The 23,470-nt window shown below is 40.1% G+C and overlaps 2 protein-coding genes and 1 long non-coding RNA gene across 3 annotated transcripts in view; 2 read left to right on the top strand and 1 right to left on the bottom strand.

The window, feature by feature from the left end:
• The first annotated feature begins 1,130 nt into the window (after positions 1–1,130).
• LOC125989019 (uncharacterized) overlaps positions 1,131–23,470 on the top strand; it is a 37,319-nt gene continuing 14,979 nt past the window's right edge. The window contains exons 1-2 of the long non-coding RNA XR_007488578.2: positions 1,131–1,496; positions 3,907–4,276. This is a non-coding gene — a long non-coding RNA (uncharacterized lncRNA). The remainder of the gene's footprint in view (positions 1,497–3,906; positions 4,277–23,470) is intronic.
• Positions 10,234–23,470, bottom strand: part of ajap1 (adherens junctions associated protein 1) — a 37,725-nt gene continuing 24,488 nt past the window's right edge. Inside the window, exon 6 of the mRNA XM_049754955.2 lies at positions 10,234–11,138. The gene's annotated coding sequence lies outside the window, so the exon portion shown is untranslated. The remainder of the gene's footprint in view (positions 11,139–23,470) is intronic.
• Positions 11,170–19,624, top strand: LOC125989004 (uncharacterized). The gene is made up of 10 exons (XM_049754931.2): positions 11,170–13,185; positions 13,409–13,565; positions 13,856–14,045; positions 14,175–14,279; positions 14,986–15,090; positions 15,795–15,899; positions 16,606–16,710; positions 17,605–17,709; positions 18,414–18,518; positions 19,320–19,624. The coding sequence occupies exons 3-10, from the start codon at positions 13,929–13,931 to the stop codon at positions 19,437–19,439; spliced, it is 867 nt and encodes a 288-aa protein (XP_049610888.2). The 5' UTR covers positions 11,170–13,185; positions 13,409–13,565; positions 13,856–13,928; the 3' UTR covers positions 19,440–19,624.

Below are 23,470 nucleotides of genomic sequence, written 5' to 3'. Positions count from 1 at the left end.
TCTGCACCATCTAATGACAGTAATTGCTTTCGATTGTATTCTGTACAGTAATTTGCCGGATGTTTTTTGGAGGGAAATTGTCGTAAGAGGGATCTGGATAAACACTAAGTTGGATTAGCCATCCCCGCCTCAACAATGGTCTTGTCTCTAAGAAGCAGAGTGAAAAGTGTGTTGCCAATCCTTAAGGTGTGTGTGGAGTGGGTGGGGGCCAGGTGGCCATCCAAAACTGGAGAAGGCAATAGTGGCAGTCTTGCCTGGCCCTCGCATACTTGCCCAAGCTGCCAGTGAGAAGCGGCCTGGGCCCTCTCCTCTATACTTAGAAACACTGGACTAGTCAACTGTACTGTCCAAGCCCTTGAGGGGTGTCAGTGTCTTTGGCAGGTGCAGGTTTGCAGGCAGGATTGATCACACCACACTAAAGTATCTCCCTGGCAGCTGTTGGCATGTGCTGTCCACCCCATTGATCCGGACTGCCTGTGTGGGAAGGGCTGCATAATTCTACTTAATGTATGAGGAACAAGGGGGTGCTGTAGGCTTGTCAAAGTCAGTGTGGACGTATCCATCTGGCTTCATTCTAATGCCGCCAAGCAATCGGTCTACAAGGACAGGGCCCAGCTTTAGGGAGTACTCATTCTGCCCGTGCAAATCTGTCAAACAGGAGAACACTATTTCTTAAAAGACCTAGACAGCATGAGTATAAAAAAAAAAAAAGAAAGAAAGAAATCAGGTTACGCTGGTTGATAGGCGTGGACACCCAAGTATATTTTCTTTGATCATAAGAAGCATGTTGATCAGGCTAATGGATGTGACTGAAATGTCTTGATTATAGTTTGTGGCAAGGTTTATGAGGAAAAAAAAAAAACAGTTCTGTGGATCTGTCAAGGTAAGTGCTGTATTTTCCAGACTATAAGCCGCTAATTTTTGCACCAGTTTTGAACCCTGTGACGTAATTCAAATTGAAACATTACAACACCTGTTATAATCCAGTGCAGCTTATATATGAACAAAACAGGATTTTCCCCTAATTTTAGCTGGTGCGGCGCATATCAAAGTCAAAATCAAAGTCAGCTTTATTGTCAATTTCTCCACATGCCAAAGACACACAAAGAAACCGAAATTTCCAGGTGGGCCTTATAGTCCAGAAAATACGGTAGTTAATATAAACAAAACTTGAAGCGCATCACTCTCTCAGGGCAACGAGTCAACTTTATAATCGTATTTACCATAACTATTCGATATGAGCTTGTCTATTTACCACTGCATATACATTCAAGTCTGAATTCTCATAATGACTAGGGTTGTATTCTCCCAGCAGCTAAATCAGAAACGTTTTGATGGAAATGCACATTAAATAAAGATTTATGTACCTTTCCTCTTGTGTGCACCAGAACCCCGTGAAGGTGAAACATCAGACTGCATGTTTTTAAGTCACTGTGACAGCCATAACCATCTGATCCACTGTGCTGATGTGCCAAAAGACCTCATACACTGGCCAGGTAAACTTTTTAGCCAACACAGATTTTTAACTACCAAACACCACTGACATAACTCAACCATGCAATAATACTGAGACCATTTTTATTTTCCTCGACACCCATCAAGGTAACTCATGACATTTCTTATTGAACAAAATCAAGCATCCCAAGAGATCATGTTGATTTTAAGACCCCACAAAAAGTACAACAAACATCCACCCATCCATCCATCTTCTTCCGGTTATCCGGGGTCGGGTCGCGGGGGCAGCAGCTTTAGGAGGGACTCCCAGACTTCCCTCTCCCCAGCCACTTCATCCAGCTCATCCCGGGGGATCCCAAGGCGTTCCCAGGCCAGCTGAGAGACATAGTCTCTCCAGTGCATCCTGGGTCGTCCCCGGGTTCTCCTACCGGTGGGACATGCCCAGAACACCTCCCCAGGGAGGCGTCCAGGACGCATCCTGATAAGATGCCCGAGCCACCTCATCTGGCTCCTCTCAACGTGGAGGAGTAGCGACTCTACTCCGAGTCTCTCCCGGGTGACCGAGCTTCTCACCCTATCTCTAAGGGAGAGCCCGGACATCCTGCAGAGAAAACTCATTTCGGCCGCTTGTATCCGGGATCTCGTTCTTTCGGTCACGACCCATAGCTCGTGACCATAGGTGAGGGTAGGAGCGTAAATCGACCGGTAAATTGAGAGCTTTGCCTTTTGGCTCAGCTCTCTCTTCACCACAACGGACCAGTACAGGGTCCGCATTACTGCCAACGCTGCACCGATCCGCCTGTCGATCTCGCGCTCCATCCTCCCCTTACTCGTGAACAAGACTCCAAGATACTTGAACTCCTCCACTTGGGGCAGGATCTCATCCCCGATCCGGAGAGGGCATTCCACCCTTTTCCGATCAAGGACCATGGACTCGGATTTGGAGGTGCTGACCCTCATCCCGACCGCTTCACACCGCGGAAGTCATTCGTCAGCCGTCCGGAAGTCATTCTCCATGGCCTCACCAAACTCCTCCCACGCCCGGGTTTTTGCCTCAGCAACTGCCGAAGCCGCGTTCCGCTTGGCCATCCGGTACCTGTCAGCTGGCTCCGGAGTCCCGCAGGCCAAAACGGCCCAATAGGACTCCTTCTTCAGCTTGACGGCATCCCTTACCGCCGGTGTTTACCAGCGGGTTCGGGGATTGCCGCCACGACAGGTACCAACGACCTTACGACCCTGGTAGGGTCACCTATGGCAAACGGGTCCTAGGTGAGGGGCCAGACAAAGCACGGCTCACAGAAGCCCCTTATGATGATTAAAATAAATGGACTTTGTTTTCCCTCGCCCGGACGCGGGTCACCAGGGCCTCCCTCTGGAGCCAGGCCTGGAGGCAGGGCTCGAAGGCGAGCGTCTGGTGGCCGGGCCTTCGCCCATGGGGCCCGGCCGGGCATAGCCCGAAAAGGAAACGTGGGTCTCCCTTCCCATGGGCTCACCACCTGTGGGAGGGGCCAAAGGGGTCGGGTGCAATGTGAGCTGGGCAGCAGCCAAAGGCAGGGACCTTGGCGGTCTGATCACCGGCTGCAGAAGCTGGCTCTTGGGACAACAAACATGTTTGGAAAAAAAGCCAATTGGGTTTGGAAATGGAATCAAAATGTAAAAAAAAAAAACCATCTGACACAGCACCATGACTTGCGCAAGACAGGAACACAAACCAATGAATTCAACAGACTCAGGTTAATCAGCCGTGTGAGACACAGCTGGTTGAGGACAAGGGCACGCAAGGAGCTGATTAGATGAATTGGATGGAGAGGTGCAGAGCTAATGACAGCAGCACAAACTAAAACTAAACAGACACAAGGAGAGCATCTTGAAAAGCAAGGAGCAAAATAAAGCCTAATGCAAAGCAATGGAATCCCCTCTGAAAATTGTCACAGTTGAGATAATAGGTCACTCCTTGAAGTCTAATTGTAGTTTTAGTTTTCATTTTTGGTAATGGTGCAATTAGCTTTGTGCAGTGGCTGAGACAGGTCACAACAATTGCAAACACTGCAACGCAACATAATTTAACCTGCAATGGAAGTGACCTGTATTGTTCATCTGGGTTCACTGCAAAATAACAATTTTTTTCAAGTCATTTTTGTGCTTTTTTTTTTTTTTAAATAACCTCAGTCATCAATTTTAATTGTATACGATGTCCATCCTGCATGTCATTCAATACCCCCAAATGAAATGGCAGAATCACCTTGATAAAGTGTTGGGCAATTCACTCTGCTTTGTCAAGGAGCCAAACCCATGATGCACCACTCCTCTTTTAAACAGACTGTCCTCACCTCCCCCCACTGATGCATCCCAGCATGCATTGTGGCATCCAAAACTTTACTTTTTATTCACAGCAGGGATGTGTTTGTTACCTTAATTTAAAAATCTAATGTTGGTTTAATTTGTTGACAGCATAATCCTAATACAGTGGATCATGTTCAGCAAGGCATGCCTTCCAGTATGATGCAGCTGTTAAAGAACCGTCACAAACCACTGCAGAAGAAACAACCACATCATGGACTGGGACAGGGGGAAAATCCTAACAGAATCTAAACTAAAGCGGTGGATCAAGGATGCCATAGAGATAAGGAAGCGAGCAAGCGGGACCATCAACAGAGACGAGGGGGCGTACACCCTATCACACACCTGGGAGTCCCTTCTCCAAAGACCCTAACCCAGCTCGACGGACTTTGACAGGTCTGCCGAGCCGGCCAATGGATAAATGACACGTCGGATGACGGCTCTGAGGAAAGACTGGAGAATCAATCGAAACTGTCAGCAGGTAACAACTTAATTTTTTTTTTTATTGTCTGAACAAAGGAATTTGCTCATATAGCTGCAAAATAGGAAAGACAAATGCATAAAGAATCAAACTTAAATGGATATTTAAGTATTTTATTTTGTGCAGTTTGTCCTGAACACTTCTCACTGGGATTCATGTCAACAAATTTATTATAGAACAAGCTCATGTTGTTTTACATTTTATTAGGAGCAACATCAGAGTACTAAATGTACAGAGGAAGAATCCAATGAGAATCGCATTTACAGTGCTTGCAAATACAGAGCTTAGTAGTACAAGAGTAACCAAATCAAAGTCACTTGGAAATTGTAATGTGTACCGATACCTACAGAAAGAAGAGGTGCGGTTTCTCAAGACAAAACAAACAAATTAAAGTTATACAACAATTAGCCGTCGCGGAGACAGACTTCTTTGTGAGTTGTGTTGTTTGTACGTGTTTGTAAATACAGGTCATAAAGTCATAGGTCTTGTACAAAAGTTCACAGAGGTACTCATGTATATATTAAACACAAATATAAAAACATTTCGATACAAAGTACAAACCTCTCATTTTTATGGCAACAACACAACTTGAGTCAAGTTTCTCATGATAACTATGAATTGTGATTGTACTTTAGAACAGTGTGTCCCTCTCAACCAAAGAAAATGTGCCTATTCAACTTCACTCTTGAAAGTATATTTAATAATTACACAGTTAAATATTTAATATATTAAATAATTATATTACAGCCCTCTTCCAATCTGATTTCAGGATCCGTCTGTGGATCGGAACATTCGTCAATGCATTCCTGATTCTATATCTGTAGTTTGGAACTGAGCTGTTAATTGGGTTGGTTGCTATCTTGATGGCTGGATTGACAGATTCTATGTGTGTCCTTCTATTCTTGGTTCCTTTTAATCATGTTGTGTATTTTGAGGCAGAATTTGTCTGAAAGGCTCTGCGAATGCAGACCTGGCGTTAAGTACTATCAATTCAACTCTCCACTTCCTGCAAGGCTGTTAGACAATTCTATTGTGTATTTTGTCTCATATATGGATTATACCATGAAACAATCTATCCAGAAAAACACCCCAGTATTTTGTCTCATATGGATTATACCATGAAACAATCTATCCAGAAAAACACCCCAGGGTTGGTTTGTTCAAAAAGCCAGTTTTTTTTTTAAGCAGCGCTCTAGTTTTGTGTGCTACTTTGGGATGCTACGTAATGAGAAGATACTATAGCACCTTAATGTGTCACGTTTTTCCATCTTTTCCCCTCTTTAGTTTAATCCAATAGTGAGGTCCGGCCTGTGGTGGAACTGCTAATTAAATCAGGGCATTGTGTTATGCACTGCCTAAAAATGTGGTTGTATTAAAAAGTACGATACTTATTGTTTTTTTGGGCAAGGGTGAAAAAGTCATGTTTGCATCAGTCTCCTTCAAGAGCCTGTTTGATACTGCAAATTGCCGCATCAGAGGCATGACTGCAGAGCCCACATTTGTTTACCTATAATTGTGGGACTGAATTTGTCAAAGCTGGATCTTGTGTTTACACAGGGGCTGCAAGTTTGCACATTTAGATAATTAGATACACGGCAAAGCCAGTGACTGTGATGGTGACAGTTGCTTCCAACACAGAGTCACGAGCAGCGAGTTTGTGAGGTGTTACTCGACTTGGCAAATTCACAAGTCAAATTCAACCCTTGATGGCTTACACACAGGACAGCCAACGGGGTTGACTTGGATGGCAAAGTTTTGAGATGAAAAATTATTGATAGGATGGATAACTGCTGACCTTAGATTTTGGGAGGAGAAAACAGGGCAAAATTAACTAAAATGGAGACAAAAAGCTCTTTTTTCACATTTTAGCAAACCAAGATAAGCATGTCTCCTCATTTCCCTGACTCAAACATTTTAGTTGTCAAATGAACCATTTCTTCGCCAAGTAATTCCTTTGGTGTTGATTGTAAAATCAATTCCATCTTACCGCAAGCGAGAACACAGTGGTGGTAATTAAAGAGAATTCATACACTGAATTTGCCCCACCATCTGCCTTGTACTCATAATCCTCTTTCTCTCAATATTGTTCACAAATCGGTCTCAATCCGTGGGAGTAGTTTATCGTCTATTTGTCATTGTAAAATTGTTTCAAGAGGAAATCGTTCTTTTATATACGTTGAATGTCTTAGATCTTTTGAGTTCTGCTGATGAAAAATGCCAGCACCTACTAAAGTGTAGTTTTGTTTAGGGTATAGATAATTGCCAACATTAATTAACACGAGTGCGATATGGCAATGCAGTGTCCCCATTTTGACCGGATTTCTTGCTGTTGGATTGATTGTGCTGAGAGGAGCTCAACTGAATGGGGAGATAAGGAAATGGAAACAATAGTCTGAAAATATCCGGTTGTTGTCACAAAGGCATGTCTAGTCTTTGGTGTCTCGTTAAGACTTTTCAGCTACTTGCCTGTTTTTTCTTTTTTGAGATCATTACTAGAATACACCAATCTAATAGGCAACAACTACAAGATACAAAGAAAAAGGCAACAAAGCACGAGTCATTTTTCTTATATATCAGTTATGATTTTTTTTTTACCCAACTAAATGTAATTCTGGAATGCCAGTTTGAGTTCCAGAAATTCTAGTCATAATGAAAACTATTTCAGAGTAAACTTGCTCAAGTTTCAAACTTTCTGGCATGGTTAAAGTGGTATCAATTTTCACCACTAAATGGGTTCGCAGTTGCCAGATACAGTGAAAGTAAGTCAGAAACAACTAAAATATGTTCACAGTCTTTCTGGGAGCCTAAACATGGTGAACATTAGTCTATGTGGCTCTGAGTACATATTTTCACAACATGTGTTTTGTGTGTGATGATTTGGGATTAGTGCAACTTGGGTTTTATGTTTGTGATTCATTGTTTTCCAGCATAACATCAACAGTAATCTTAGTACAAGTAGCCACCACTCACTGCATGGAATTGTAAACAAGCAATTTGTATCTCCACAAGGAACATAATTATCATTTCATCAGTTTTGTTTTCATTGGCAGGAGGGCAAAATCATAAGCTTTGCAATAGGGACTTCATGCAGCCATCATAGATATTTTCCAATTCGTTAAAGATGTTCATTTGAAGGTGTTACTGTGTGACAGTTACAATTTGACTTGAGTAAAACTCAAAGTTTTGCTAATATACCTATGGGTAAAAAAAATTATTCCTAATACACATATGGTGTCAACATGCTCCAATTTTACTTGCTCACTGAATGACAAGATGCCCACATGCAAGGCAGGAAAACAAATTAGTCATGCAACATGTGGTGGAGATAGCCCCTTTGACAAATAGCTGATTTGCTATTTTGAAAAAAAAAAAAAAGATAAAGATTTAACATGCTCACAGACGTGATGGTCATGTAAAGGTTGACTTGATATTTTGCATTTTCACTACGTTATGAGGGGAAAACCAGATGCATTCCGTGACAAACCAAAAGTTCTTGGTGGCACTGATAGTTTAATCAGGGGATCAAAAGTTGATGTGACGAGTTTCATCAAAAGACTGAGACTGTTTCTGCAGAAGCTTTTTGACAGGCCATCCAATATTTAAATATTTCAGTTATTTTATGAATTATTTAAGACGCACAAGACCGACCATCATATCTCTGTGACTTGCAACTCAAGAGACACACACAGAGTTTAAGATAAGGCCCAAGTTGAAATAACACAAGTTTATCCTTTGATACAATTTTCCATATCGCATCAGGCACATCTCAAATCTTGGCCTTTGGAGTCGGCTTCAATTCGTTTCATTTACACATCAAACCTATTGCCATAATTGCTGTAAATATTGTGGTAAATCACATCTTATTTGGCAAAATATGTTATAGCATAAAAGTGTGACAAATGAATGTAACACTATCTTGTACAAAAGCAATTAGTTGGCTTCCTGGCAGCTACTGTAAGTTTTGTACCATTTATTTTTCATGTGATGAAACACGGTATATCATAATTACCACGTAAATGACAGTAAGTCATTGGTTTCCCAGCCGAACATGAATACAGAAGAACCAAAGATGTCTCATCGTCACTGTTTTTCCCGGAAATTAAGTTCCAGTTTCTGATCTAATTGCAGCGTTTACAGAAGTATTACACTGGTTGTCTAAAGATATCATACATGTACTGCTTGAAAGTGCGGATAAGAAGCTTGGCACAAGGTTAGTTTTGTGTTTTGAAAGAAAGACCGTAATTACACATGTAAACAAAGACACTATCTCAGACCTAGCTTAAATTGTCCCGAAAACGGGCAAAAAAACCTCAAAAAACCCAAAACGTTACACACCTGTACACAAATAGAAGCAAATATATATAAAATACATTTACACGTGTATAATATACATTTTTTTCATCATAACTTTCTATCCATTAAGAGAACACTCTTCATTCAAAAATATATATGTTATGTCAAAGAAGCAACTCAGCAGCCTGACACACGAGTGAGGCTGAACTGGTCTATGTCATTCATGAGAGTTCGGTTTTCATGTCGGAAATGGGCAAAAAGCAGTTTTGCGCCACAGTGTTTTTTTCCCAGGCCATCTGGGTCCCTCCTTAATAGCTTGCATTTATGATGATGATCTCATGGGGGGAAACCTGTTGCAATGTATCGGAAGGAAATGACTATAAAACCATAATCACCTTGGTGACGTCCGGTGACCAATGCAGTTAAGTCCACATCTGTCAAGTGCTATCTACAGCCAAAAACATTTATAATTGCAGAAATGTATTTGTGCTTTGTACAAACCGACAGTACATACAAAAAGTCGACCCATCGGTGGCTTCCTAAAAGCACAAACATAATCCGTTCTTTCAAGGATTGTGTTTCATTGGGAACTTATTGGAGCTCAGAGGATCTCATGAGAGCCCTAGGGTGCTTTCACACTAGCACCTTTTGGTCCGTTTTGATCCATCGTGTGTTTGTATACCCCCTTGGTGAGGTTTATTTTGTCAGAAACCCAGGTGGAGACCAAATCAACTGGTGGCTTCCAAACAAACTTGGCAATAAAATCTGCTGCAGCTGACAAAATTAAATAGATATTACAGTGAGATAATGAAAAATAAATCATAGCTGAAAAGGAAGACTTGCACCCTTATCCCACTGAGTAGGCAAACATTTCTATTGGCAAAGGTCGAAAAATACGCATTAACATCAGAGTTTGTCACGCTTCATTCAAGGTCGCAAAGGTTCACCAAACAAAATGTTTGCCAACAGTTTTCGCGTTTTTGCTTGTCGCAAGGAAATTTTTGGAGTGAACGGCTCTAGCTTCTGTTTGGTGGTTATTTATGAGATTAAACGAATCGTGACAAGAATACAATATTTGCTGCCTTTGAAAACACTCGCAATTGTCGGCAGCTGAGAGGGATAAGGGCTTTGGGAAACTAGCTTTTTCATGTATAAAGTGGCTGTGTGAAAGTTAATTTATTTGCAACGGCGCATTTAAGTGAAAACGCACATACAAAAAAATCGGAATTAACTTTTTTTGATTTGGGTGACTCATGTTGACATACTTATATATATTTTTTATTTTTTTATTTTTTAAACCATGTGAAAAGACACCAAGCCGGGGGGAGGGCGAGGGGGGGGGGGGGGGGGGGATATACAAAGCACTCAACAGTTTAGGACCAGAAAAGGAGAAGTATGAAAGCCCGAAAGTATGGATCCTGAGTTACCCCTTTTTTGTATTAATTAGTCTACATGTAAAAGTGATTATTTTGTTTGTATTAGTGATATTTTATTATGTTGTGTTTCATTAGACTGGTTTTGTTTTTTCTGATTTTATAAATATTAACCAGCTTCATAGGTGGTGAAACTATTGTCTCATAAATGGAATAAACTTGGTAAAATGTCACTCAAGAGGGTTTCATCTTGTATTTGTTTTCCCATTCATAGGAATAGTCACATCCATATTAAGACTTATTCGCTTGTGAGGCTTGTTGATTGATCACTGAATCATGAACAAATATAATACTGATCTCAAAACTGCTTTTGAGGGTAATAATAAATTAGACCTGAGGCAGACAAATGTCCTGTCCAGCTGTACGCAGTTTGTTATATAGGTGTCCCTACTGAATCCATTCATACATGGGCAGCTGTGAGATATGTTGCAGCAAGGAAATGTACTTAAAAAAAAAATCAATTTTCCCAGTCATTCAAATCAGGGAATTAAATCTCAAACTTATTTCATAAGAGTGGAAAATCCAAGGGGCTTTAAATCGTTGTCAAGGGGTGCGGCAGACTTTTCTGTATAAAAAATAGCAGTTTTATTTTTAAAATGGGACTTTATATTATATTTTGTCTTCCATCTTTCCAGTTTATTAGTTTTAAATAAATATCTTCATGACCCATTTTCAAAATATTTCGTAAAACTACATATCCAAATACATTTATAGCATTTTGACATTTCTTGAAAAAAAAAAAAAAAAAAAAAACAATGTTGATACTCTCTTTGTTTAGTCCATCGGTTGTCATTACAACTTCTTTCTATCCAGGTTGTGGCACATAGTGGCATTATTGGCACATTGTTCAGAAATTGAGTTCATTTTCCACCCGCAGAAGCCTCTTTGGGTACCTTGGTCAAATGTCATACATGTATCAATGATTAGATGTACCAGTCATTTTCACAGTCTCGTCCACATATCCTGTGAATGTACCAAATACGGTATATAGTCTACGTCTTGATGATGAAATATGGGCCGGGTATGAACTGTGACTGCTCTGGATGTCATCTCTAGAAAAATAAATATCTTCACCAGTGTCCAAAGAGAGATCACACTACATTACAAAAGAAGCCGCCGCTCTGTCCATTTGGATCCTGCGGAGATGCAAAGAACAAAGTAATGAAACTTGATTAGGAGCTCGGTTTTAAAAAAAATGTCACTGCAACAACTGATTAAAACGCTTGTTCTTGTTATATACAATTTGTTAGTTGAAGTTAGTTTGTTTCTTACCCCGGCGCCCCCAAAGAATATAGTACATTATCATACATTAACTATTATTTATTAGGCACTATAATGGAAAGGCAATAGTATAGTGTGTGTGTGTGTGTGTGTGTGTGTGTGTGTGTGTACTTGTTTTTATTAGTATGGGGGGTCCGAAGACAGGGAGCCCACCAACAAAGTGGGGCCCTGTGTCGTTGTGGGGTCCAAAATCATGGACCCCACTCGGGAAACCACTCTAAAACAGCTTGAAATGCTCTAACAACATGCCTCACGAATTTTTTTCACTTACCCCTCATGGTCGCAATGTTGAGAATTGTGTGTGTGAAGTGTGTGTGCTCAGTAGCGGCCCCCCGACCATGGCAAGTGGTATTGCAAGTATACACACTACCGGAAGTGTGTGTGATTCAACCAATCAGGGCACCTCGTGATCCGAGTGTTGATTAAGAAAATAAAATGCTATTTCCTGTAGATTTAAACCAGGTAATTATTATTTTAGTAACCATAGCAGCTAAAATAATACTGTAAACATAAAATTCCTGCATTACAATTGCAATTTATCTACGTTATTTAATATTCATTACACTTGCTTTATAAAAATACGCTCATTCTATTAGGCTTATTTTAAAAACTGTCTCGTGCATTTTTCATGTTCTAAACATAAAAATAAAGGTATAAATAAATAGTAATTTATTCTTTACCATCAGTTTACATATTAGTTAAATCAGCATCTCGTGCATTTTTCATGTTCTAAACATAAAAATAAAGGTATAAATAAATAGTAATTTATTCTTTACCATCAGTTTACATATTAGTTAAATCAGCAGGTATTGCATGTGTTAGCTTCATGCGGCTAAAACCACCAGCTTAACGTCACTTCGCCACGTGTGACGCCGCCAGACTGAGACTGCTCCGCGACGAAGACACGTTGCTCATAACGAAACACAACATACACGGTGAGTAAATCAACTGCATGTAAATACTAAGTACAAGAAACTGATGTAGAAATGCTTTTTGTCCAGACCCCGAGGGGTTTATATGCAATGATTATGGCTTCGGATTCGGTATATTGTCACTCGGATGGCGTAACGTTTTCCCCTCAGACAGTCCGGCTTTTTAACTTGTTATTCATCTTAGCTTGCAGTGGTTTTAAAAACAATGGTGTAAAAGAAAACGACAGAATGTATAATTGCTCCGTGTTATATTCAGGATGATTTCGATGTGCTAATGTTTCATAATTGCTAAGCCCAGAACCGGACTCTGGCCGTAATTGCCGAAACCACTTCAAAACTCGTCAAACACGTGTGTGCTCAGTGTTATGATGTATCTGCATGTCTTCTGTATTTCTCGGTGGTTTTCTATCAGAATGCTTTCTTTAAATAACACAAGCATTCTGACGCAAATAAAACTATCCGGAAACTAGCTTATTGGCTAATTAGCTACCGCTAATCAGGATGCTACGTTCACTTTTCAAACACAAACATAATAAAAACGAGTTGGTAGCTCCTGAAAAGTATAACGAGTTATACTGGTAAAACTATTGAAATAACTTTTCTTTGGATGCAGCACCTGGTTGGAACTGTGACTAGTTAAAAGTAACAAAGCTCAGCTTCAAACCGACAAACATTTTCATTAATATATCAGTATTTTCTGAAAAATATTCTTTCTTTAATCACTCTTGTTCTGTTAGTTCTCAGGCCAGGCTTATTCCTTCAGTCTTTATACAGTGGATGATTACAAATCTTTTAAAATTAATATAGAGTGCTTGTTAAAGTTCTCTCTGCCATGTTTTGAATTATTTTTTAGAGCCAGAAATGTCCAAAAGGAAAGCAAGAAAAAAGCCTGCTGATGAAGCAGCCTTTTACATTTAATCCTCAAAGGACAAACCTGGACTAGTGGAAAGATTTATTGATGATCAAAAAGGTAATAAACTCATTTTTAGACCATTTATCCATTAAGTATATATTTATTTATTTTATAAAACAACACAAAAAACAATCAAATTCAGATTGGTTGTTGTATTTCTGTTTCTAAGCGAGAACTTAGTATTAAAATTGTAAGATAACACCACAATTATTTGGTTAAAGGTGTATCTTAAAGAAATATTTTCTCATAACCAATGGTTTTATATAAAATGTCCTTGCAGGAAGAGGCGTGTTTGCTACCCAGCACTTTGAACAAGGAGAGTTCATCTTATAATACAGGGGTCAACTTCTGTCAGCAGAAAAATGCCAAACAAGCAAGTACTCTGAAAAGGAGAGTACATTTCTCTTTGACTTTGAATGGCAGAATCATTACTGGTGGTATGTATATCCAAATATTTTCTATACAATAATTATGAACTCTAGAAAGAGACTGGAATAAAATACCCTAAATTAGTGAGTCACTCAGAAGCAATATTTCAATAACACATCAGGATTGTGGCATTAACAATTTTTTTTATTTAGTGCTATGATGTTCAAAAAGACATTGTTTCCCTCTCAACTTTTCTTTTGAAATGTTGCAAGTTTTTATTTCTGTAAGCCAACTTTTATTTTACTAAAAAACTAGTTATATGATACAAAATGTTTGATTTCTGTTTTTTCTTTCCTAGTATTGATGCATCAACAGAGGATGGCTCTCTTGGAAGATTAGTGAATGACAACCACAAGTCTCCAAACTGCACCATGAAAAAAATAGTAAATGACGAGCCCCATTTGTGCCTTTTTGCCATCAAAAACATAGAAATGGGAACTGAAATCAATTACAACTATGGTGATTCTAAATGGCCATGGCGTGAAAAAGTAAGTCAGTAAGATCAAGTATGCAAGTTGGAATATTAATTTGTTATTAAAAAAAGGAAGATTTTTGTCTCTTTTATTTGAATTACTCTCAGTATGATGTTGGTAAGTTATTTGTGGTTTTGATTCCAGGTGACAGGCTCTCAGGCTCCTGTTGACGGTGCGCTGCCTGAACCAGCCAGAACTTGGCAGGACTCTGGCCCTGATGATAACATCAAACAAGATGCCAGCCAACAGGTAACATTCAGTTAGACTTTGTTGTAAGAAATAAACTTTGTAGACCTTTTCTTGTTCTCTTAGTTTACAGCTTTTAGTTGGAAAGCTGTTCTTTAGTCAGAAGGTACCTTAAACAGCATTCAGCCAACCATTGGATCACATGGTTTTAGTGGTTCTCCTCATAGAGCCCAAACGAACCAGTGGCACACACACCTATAGAAGGATTGTTGAAACATGCGCCCATGGGTGTCCAACCAAGCCAATCATTCACACACACATAACAGATTTCTGATGGCTACTTGTGGGGCCCTCCGTATGGATCTAAAGTTGTCTTGGTTATTCCAACCAAGCCAATCATTCACACACACACAATAACAGATTTCTGATGGCTACTTGTGGGGCTCTCCGTATGGATCGAAAGTTGTCTCATGTTTTTAGATCATATTTTGGTTATGGACATTATGGAGGCTGATTATATTACAGCTATAGTTCCACACATCCTCAACAGCAAAACGACTAAAGTGTCATGCTGAAGGATGCTCCACTACATCCATAAAGATGCTGTTATAGGACCTGATTAGACATCAGGTCTGACTGGAACACTTTAGTTAGAAAAGCTTGTTTGGTTTTGGGGACTAACTTCACATGATTTAACTATACAGGTCTTGAGTCTGTCATTTGTGGTGTCTGTATGATGTTGGTAAGTTATTTGTGGTTTTAATTCCAGGTGACAGGCTCTCAGGCTCCTGTTGACGGTGCTCTGCCTGAACCAGCCAGAACTTGGCAGGACTCTGACCCTGATGATAACATCAAACAAGATGCCAGCCAACAGGTAACATTCAGTTAGACTTTGTTGTAAGAAATCAACTTTGTAGACCTTTTCTTGTTCTCTTAGTTTACAGCTTTTAGTTGGAAAGCTGTTCTTTAGTCAGAAGGTACCTTAAACAGCATTCAGCCAACCATTGGATCACACGGTTTTAGTGATTCTCCTCATAGAGCCCAAACGAACCAGTGGCACACACACCTATAGAAGGATTGTTAAAACATGCGCCCATGGGTGTCCAACCAAGCCAATCATTCACACACACAACAGATTTCTGATGGCTACTTGTGGGGCCCTCCGTATGGATCTAAAGTTGTCTTGGTTATTCCAACCAAGCCAATCATTCACACACACACAATAACAGATTTCTGATGGCTACTTGTGGGGCCCTCCGTATGGATCGAAAGTTGTCTCATGTTTTTAGATCATATTTTGGTTATGGACATTATGGAGGCTGATTATATTACAGCTATAGTTCCACACGTCCTCAACAGCAAAACGGCTAAAGTGTCATGCTGAAGGATGCTCCACTACATCCATAAAGATGCTGTTATAGGACCTGATTAAACATCAGGTCTGACTGGAACACTTTAGTTAGAAAAGCTTGTTTGGTTTTGGGGACTAACTTCACATGATTTAACTATACAGGTCTTGAGTCTGTCATTTGTGGTGTCTGTATGATGTTGGTAAGTTATTTGTGGTTTTAATTCCAGGTGACAGGCTCTCAGGCTCCTGTTGACGGTGCGCTGCCTGAACCAGCCAGAACTTGGCAGGACTCTGACCCTGATGATAACATCAAACAAGATGCCAGCCAACAGGTAACATTCAGTTAGACTTTGTTGTAAGAAATAAACTTTGTAGACCTTTTCTTGTTCTCTTAGTTTACAGCTTTTAGTTGGAAAGCTGTTCTTTAGTCAGAAGGTACCTTAAACAGCATTCAGCCAACCATTGGATCACACGGTTTTAGTGGTTCTCCTCATAGAGCCCAAACGAACCAGTGGCACACACACCTATAGAAGGATTGTTGAAACATGCGCCCATGGGTGTCCAACCAAGCCAATCATTCACACACACATAACAGATTTCTGATGGCTACTTGTGGGGCCCTCCGTATGGATCTAAAGTTGTCTTGGTTATTCCAACCAAGCCAATCATTCACACACACACAATAACAGATTTCTGATGGCTACTTGTGGGGCCCTCCGTATGGATCAAAGGTTGCCTCATGTTTTTAGATCATATTTTGGTTATGGACATTATGGAGGCTGATTATATTACAGCTATAGTTCCACACATCCTCAACAGCTAAACGGCTAAAGTGTCATGCTGAAGGATGCTCCACTACATCCATAAAGATGCTGTTATAGGACCTGATTAGACATCAGGTCTGACTGGAACACTTTAGTTAGAAAAGCTTGTTTGGTTTTGGGGACTAACTTCACATGATTTAACTATACAGGTCTTGAGTCTGTCATTTGTGGTGTCTGTATGATGTTGGTAAGTTATTTGTGGTTTTAATTCCAGGTGACAGGCTCTCAGGCTCCTGTTGACGGTGCTCTGCCTGAACCAGCCAGAACTTGGCAGGACTCTGACCCTGATGATAACATCAAACAAGATGCCAGCCAACAGGTAACATTCAGTTAGACTTTGTTGTAAGAAATCAACTTTGTAGACCTTTTCTTGTTCTCTTAGTTTACAGCTTTTAGTTGGAAAGCTGTTCTTTAGTCAGAAGGTACCTTAAACAGCATTCAGCCAACCATTGGATCACATGGTTTTAGTGATTCTCCTCATAGAGCCCAAACGAACCAGTGGCACACACACCTATAGAAGGATTGTTGAAACATGCGCCCATGGGTGTCCAACCAAGCCAATCATTCACACACACATAACAGATTTCTGATGGCTACTTGTGGGGCCCTCCGTATGGATCTAAAGTTGTCTTGGTTATTCCAACCAAGCCAATCATTCACACACACACAATAACAGATTTCTGATGGCTACTTGTGGGGCCCTCCGTATGGATCGAAAGTTGTCTTGGTTATTCCAACCAAGCCAATCATTCACACACACATAATAACAGATTTCTCATGGCTACTTGTGGGGCCCTCCGTATGAATCGAAAGTTGTCTTGGTTGTTCCAACCAAGCCAATCATTCACACACACATAATAACAGATTTCTGACAGCTACTTGTGGGGCCCTCCGTATTGACCGAAGGTTGTCTCATGTTTTTAGATCATATTTTGGTTATGGACATTATGGAGGCCGATTATATTACAGCTATAGTTCCACACATCCTCAACAGCAAAACGGCTAAAGTGTCATGCTGAAGGATGCTCCACTACATCCATAAAGATGCTGTTATAGGACCTGATTAGACATCAGGGCTGACTGGAACACTTTAGTTAGAAAAGCTTGTTTGGTTTTGGGGACTAACTTCACATGATTTAACTATACAGGTCTTGAGTCTGTCATTTGTGGTGTCTGTATGATGTTGGTAAGTTATTTGTGGTTTTAATTCAAGGTGACAGGCTCTCAGGCTCCTGTTGACGGTGCGCTGCCTGAACCAGCCAGAACTTGGCAGGACTCTGACCCTGATGATAACATCAAACAAGATGCCAGCCAACAGGTAACATTCAGTTAGACTTTGTTGTAAGAAATAAACTTTGTAGACCTTTTCTTGTTCTCTTAGTTTACAGCTTTTAGTTGGAAAGCTGTTCTTTAGTCAGAAGGTACCTTAAACAGCATTCAGCCAACCATTGGATCACACGGTTTTAGTGGTTCTCCTCATAGAGCCCAAACGAACCAGTGGGACACACACCTATAGAAGGATTGTTAAAACATGCGCCCATGGGTGTCCAACCAAGCCAATCATTCACACACACAACAGATTTCTGATGGCTACTTGTGGGGCCCTCCGTATGGATCTAAAGTTGTCTTGGTTATTCCAACCAAGCCAATCATTCACACACACACAATAACAGATTTCTGACGGCTACTTGTGGGGCCCTCCGTATGGATCGAAAGTTGTCTCATGTTTTTAGATCATATTTTGGTTATGGACATTATGGAGGCTGATTATATTACAGCTATAGTTCCACACATCCTCAACAGCTAAACGGCTAAAGTGTCATGCTGAAGGATGCTCCACTACATCCATAAAGATGCTGTTATAGGACCTGATTAGACATCAGGTCTGACTGGAACACTTTAGTTAGAAAAGCTTGTTTGGTTTTGGTGACTAACTTCACATGATTTAACTATACAGGTCTTGAGTCTGTCATTTGTGGTGTCTGTATGATGTTGGTAAGTTATTTGTGGTTTTAATTCCAGGTGACAGGCTCTCAGGCTCCTGTTGACGGTGCTCTGCCTGAACCAGCCAGAACTTGGCAGGACTCTGACCCTGATGATAACATCAAACAAGATGCCAGCCAACAGGTAACATTCAGTTAGACTTTGTTGTAAGAAATAAACTTTGTAGACCTTTTCTTGTTCTCTTAGTTTACAGCTTTTAGTTGGAAAGCTGTTCTTTAGTCAGAAGGTACCTTAAACAGCATTCAGCCAACCATTGGATCACACGGTTTTAGTGGTTCTCCTCATAGAGCCCAAACGAACCAGTGGCACACACACCTATACATGGATATTTGAAACATGCGCCCATGGGTGTCCAACCAAGCCAATCATTCACACACACATAACAGATTTCTGATGGCTACTTGTGGGGCCCTCCGTATGGATCGAAAGTTGTCTTGGTTATTCCAACCAAGCCAATCATTCACATACACATAATAACAGATTTCTCATGGCTACTTGTGGGGCCCTCCGTATGGATCGAAAGTTGTCTTGGTTATTCCAACCAAGCCAATCATTCACACACACATAATAACAGATTTCTGAAAGCTACTTGTGGGGCCCTCCGTATTGATCGAAGGTTGTCTCATGTTTTTAGATCATATTTTGGTTATGGACATTATGGAGGCTGATTATATTACAGCTATAGTTCCACACATCCTCAACAGTTAAACGGCTAAAGTGTCATGCTCAAGGATGCTCCACTACATCCATAAAGATGCTGTTATAGGACCTGATTAGACATCCAGAACTGACTGTAACACTTTAGTTAGAAAAGCTTGTTTGGTTTCGGGGACTAACTTCACATGATTTAACTATACAGGTCTTGAGTCTGTCATTTGTGGTGTCTGTATGATGTTGGTAAGTTATTTGTGGTTTTAATTCCAGGTGACAGGCTCTCAGGCTCCCGTTGATGGTGCGCTGCCTGAACCAGCCAGAACTTGGCAGGACTCTGACCCTGATAATAACATCAAACAAGATGCCAGCCAACAGGTAACATTCAGTTAGACTTTGTTGTAAGAAATAAACTTTGTAGACCTTTTCTTGTTCTCTTAGTTTACAGCTTTTAGTTGGAAAGCTGTTCTTTAGTCAGAAGGTACCTTAAACAGCATTCAGCCAACCATTGGATCACACGGTTTTAGTGGTTCTCCTCATAGAGCCCAAACGAACCAGTGGCACACACACCTATAGATGGATATTTGAAACATGCGCCCATGGGTGTCCAACCAAGCCAATCATTCACACACACATAAAAGATTTCTGATGGCTACTTGTGGGGCCCTCCGCATGGATCGAAAGTTGTCTTGGTTATTCCAACCAAGCCAATCATTCACACACACATAATAACAGATTTCTGATGGCTACTTGTGGGGCCCTCCGTATGGATCTAAAGTTGTCTTGGTTATTCCAACCAAGCCAATCATTCACACACACATAATAACAGATTTCTGATAGCTACTTGTGGGGCCCTCCGTATGGATCGAAGGTTGTCTCATGTTTTTAGATCATATTTTGGTTATGGACATTATGGAGGCTGATTATATTACAGCTATAGTTCCACACATCCTCAACAGTTAAACGGCTAAAGTGTCATGCTCAAGGATGCTCCACTACATCCATAAAGATGCTGTTATAGGACCTGATTAGACATCCAGAACTGACTGGAACACTTTAGTTAGAAAAGCTTGTTTGGTTTTGGGGACTAACTTCACATGATTTAACTATACAGGTCTTGAGTCTGTCATTTGTGGTGTCTGTATGATGTTGGTAAGTTATTTGTGGTTTTAATTCCAGGTGACAGGCTCTCAGGCTCCTGTTGATGGTGCGCTGCCTGAATCAGCCAGAACTTGGCAGGACTCTGACCCTGATGATAACATCAAACAAGATGCCAGCCAACAGGTAACATTCAGTTAGACTTTGTTGTAAGAAATAAACTTTGTAGACCTTTTCTTGTTCTCTTAGTTTACAGCTTTTAGTTGGAAAGCTGTTCTTTAGTCAGAATGTACCTTAAACAGCATTCAGCCAACCATTGGATCACACGGTTTTAGTGGTTCTCCTCATAGAGCCCAAACGAACCAGTGGCACACACACCTATAGATGGATTGTTGAAACATGCGCCCATGGGTGTCCAACCAAGCCAATCATTCACACACACATAACAGATTTGTGATGGCTACTTGTGGGGCCCTCCGTATGGATCTAAAGTTGTCTTGGTTATTCCAACCAAGCCAATCATTCACACTCACATAATAACAGATTTCTGATGGCTACTTGTGGGGCCCTCCGTATGGATCGAAGGTTGTCTCATGTTTTTAGATCATATTTTGGTTATGGACATTATGGAGGCTGATTATATTACAGCTATAGTTCCACACATCCTCAACAGCTAAACGGCTAAAGTGTCATGCTGAAGGATGCTCCACTACATCCATAAAGATGCTGTTATAGGACCTGATTAGACATCCAGAACTGACTGGAACACTTTAGTTAGAAAAGCTTGTTTGGTTTCGGGGACTAACTTCACATGATTTAACTATACAGGTCTTGAGTCTGTCATTTGTGGTGTCTGTATGATGTTGGTAAGTTATTTGTGGTTTTAATTCCAGGTGACAGGCTCTCAGGCTCCTGTTGATGGTGCGCTGCCTGAACCAGCCAGAACTTGGCAGGACTCTGACCCTGATGATAACATCAAACAAGATGCCAGCCAACGGGTAACATTCAGTGCGACTTTGTTGTAAGAAATAAACTTTGTAGACCTTTTCTTGTTCTCTTAGTTTACAGCTTTTAGTTGGAAAGCTGTTCTTTAGTCAGAAGGTACCTTAAACAGCATTCAGCCAACCATTGGATCACACGGTTTTAGTGGTTCTCCTCATAGAGCCCAAACGAACCAGTGGCACACACACCTATAGATGGATTGTTGAAACATGCGCCCATGGGTGTCCAACCAAGCCAATCATTCACACACACATAACAGATTTCTGATGGCTACTTGTGGGGCCCTCCGTATGGATCTAAGGTTGTCATGGTTATTCCAACCAAGCCAATCATTCACACACACATAACAGATTTCTGAAATATGGTTTCTTGTGGCTTCTTTGTTGTAAATTTTGGAGCCTTTTCCATGTTTTATATGTAAAATTTCCTGTGATATAAGGTTTTGGCATATTTCAGAGGATGTGTACAGCACCGGTCGTCTACCAGTTAAGATATTGGACAGAAATTTTAATTATTTTGAGCAAAGAAATTCTAGTCTTTATATTAATACAGCATATAAGAGTAGCTTGCAGAAACTAACAACACATTTCTTTTAATTCCCTCCATAGAGCTATCAATTATCAAAGGAGTTTCTCAAAGTGGACTACTCAGACAGTGATGATACTGACAATGATTCCCAAAAGGACTGCTCTGTACCTCTGCAAATCAATCTGCTCAAAACAAGAGTATATTAAATTTGACCAAGCATTCTTATACAGGTGCAGTTAATTTTTGTTTTAGAATATTGCTATACTGTGTTTTTTTTCTGTACTTAAAAATCATCATTTCAGATGGGCTGATCCCAGAAGTGATAGAAGTGACCTCTTGTACCTCCGCATCTCGTGGCCCAAGTAATGAAAACTCTGCCAAAAAGGGAGGTGAGTTTAGAGTAATCCTTTTCAATATATAACTTTATCACAGTTGCTTTTAAATTGCCCAATTGTTACTACTGTATCAGTATCTAATTATCCTCACATATGCTGCTTACTAAGATTTAGATGACCCAAGCAAGATATATTAAACACCACTTGACTTTTTTTCTTAGACATGTAAGGTCTAAACTTTTGAATTTTGTCATAAAATGAAAATTGACCCATCCTTTCTCATGTGAGTTACAGGTCATTGCTAACCTTGATTATATGTGAGATGTTTGTTTACATCTATTTTTAAATAGAGGTAATGTATACATGACACATTTACCTCAAAAGAGAGAAAGAAAAATTGCTCTAGATTAACCTATTAGTGAATATGCAAATTCACACATTGTCACACCAAGGCAGATACCATTCTTATACAGCTTGCATTTAATTTTTTACACACTATATATTTCCAAATTTACTTTTATCATCTTTGTTTGTCCATGTGTAGCACGTTATCAAAGCAAATTCCCCATACATGTAAAACACTGTCTGAAAAAAGTTTTTCTCTGATTTTTATTTTTTATTTTCCCTGATTTTGCAACAACTTGTATCTGTTCTTAATGGTTTTGTCAGAGAAATGGTGCATCCCAATGTGCTGCCATGGTGGAGTTTGACTGCCTGTGCAACCTCTGTAGGGTCCAGGAATTGCTTCATCTACCAGCAGTGACATTCTGGTCAAATGCAAAACTGCTTAAAAGTAATCAAGAAAATGAGAGACCTCTTTCCCCCACCACCAAAACTGGGGGCATTCTAATGTTACCCTTTTGTGCATCTATTTTTAATTTTGTTAATATCAAAACAGCTGACACTGAAGACCACCTAGCAACTTAAATGACCGGATTAATATCTCAGATATTAACTGATTTACTTATGTCTATTGTAGGCTCATCACTGTTGACAAAGATAGTTGACGTTATAAAATATCTCATTTGAATTATATTGTCGGATAATTGTACATAAAGTGAATGTATTCTTTATGCAATTTTGTTCTAATTAAGTTGTAAACTAAAAAGTGCTCTTCCTATGCCCTTAGGTAACGGAAAAGTTGTGAAAAGAAGCTGGACCCCAGAGGAATGTGCTGCAGTAAATAAACATTCAAGGAAGTATATATTGACAAATCAGGTTCCTGGTAAGCTTGACTGCGAGAGATGCATTGCTGCAGAACCACAAGCACCGAGCTGTTAAGTACTTTGTCAAAAAGAGAATAACCACCATGAGGAGAAAATATGAGTGAAACAGCTTCCCTTAACAGAGATAGAAACACATGGCTGGTCCTGTTTCACCATTTGTTCACTATTTGTTTGTGATTTTTTTTATGCTCCACTTCTCCTGTTCGTAAATGTTAGATTAAATAAGTTCCTTTAT

This window comes from Syngnathus scovelli, chromosome 2 (assembly GCF_024217435.2).
Source record: "Syngnathus scovelli strain Florida chromosome 2, RoL_Ssco_1.2, whole genome shotgun sequence".
Lineage (NCBI taxonomy): Eukaryota > Metazoa > Chordata > Actinopteri > Syngnathiformes > Syngnathidae > Syngnathus > Syngnathus scovelli.
The sequence above is the reverse complement of the archived record's forward strand: the minus strand, read 5'-3'. Positions and strand labels throughout refer to the sequence as shown.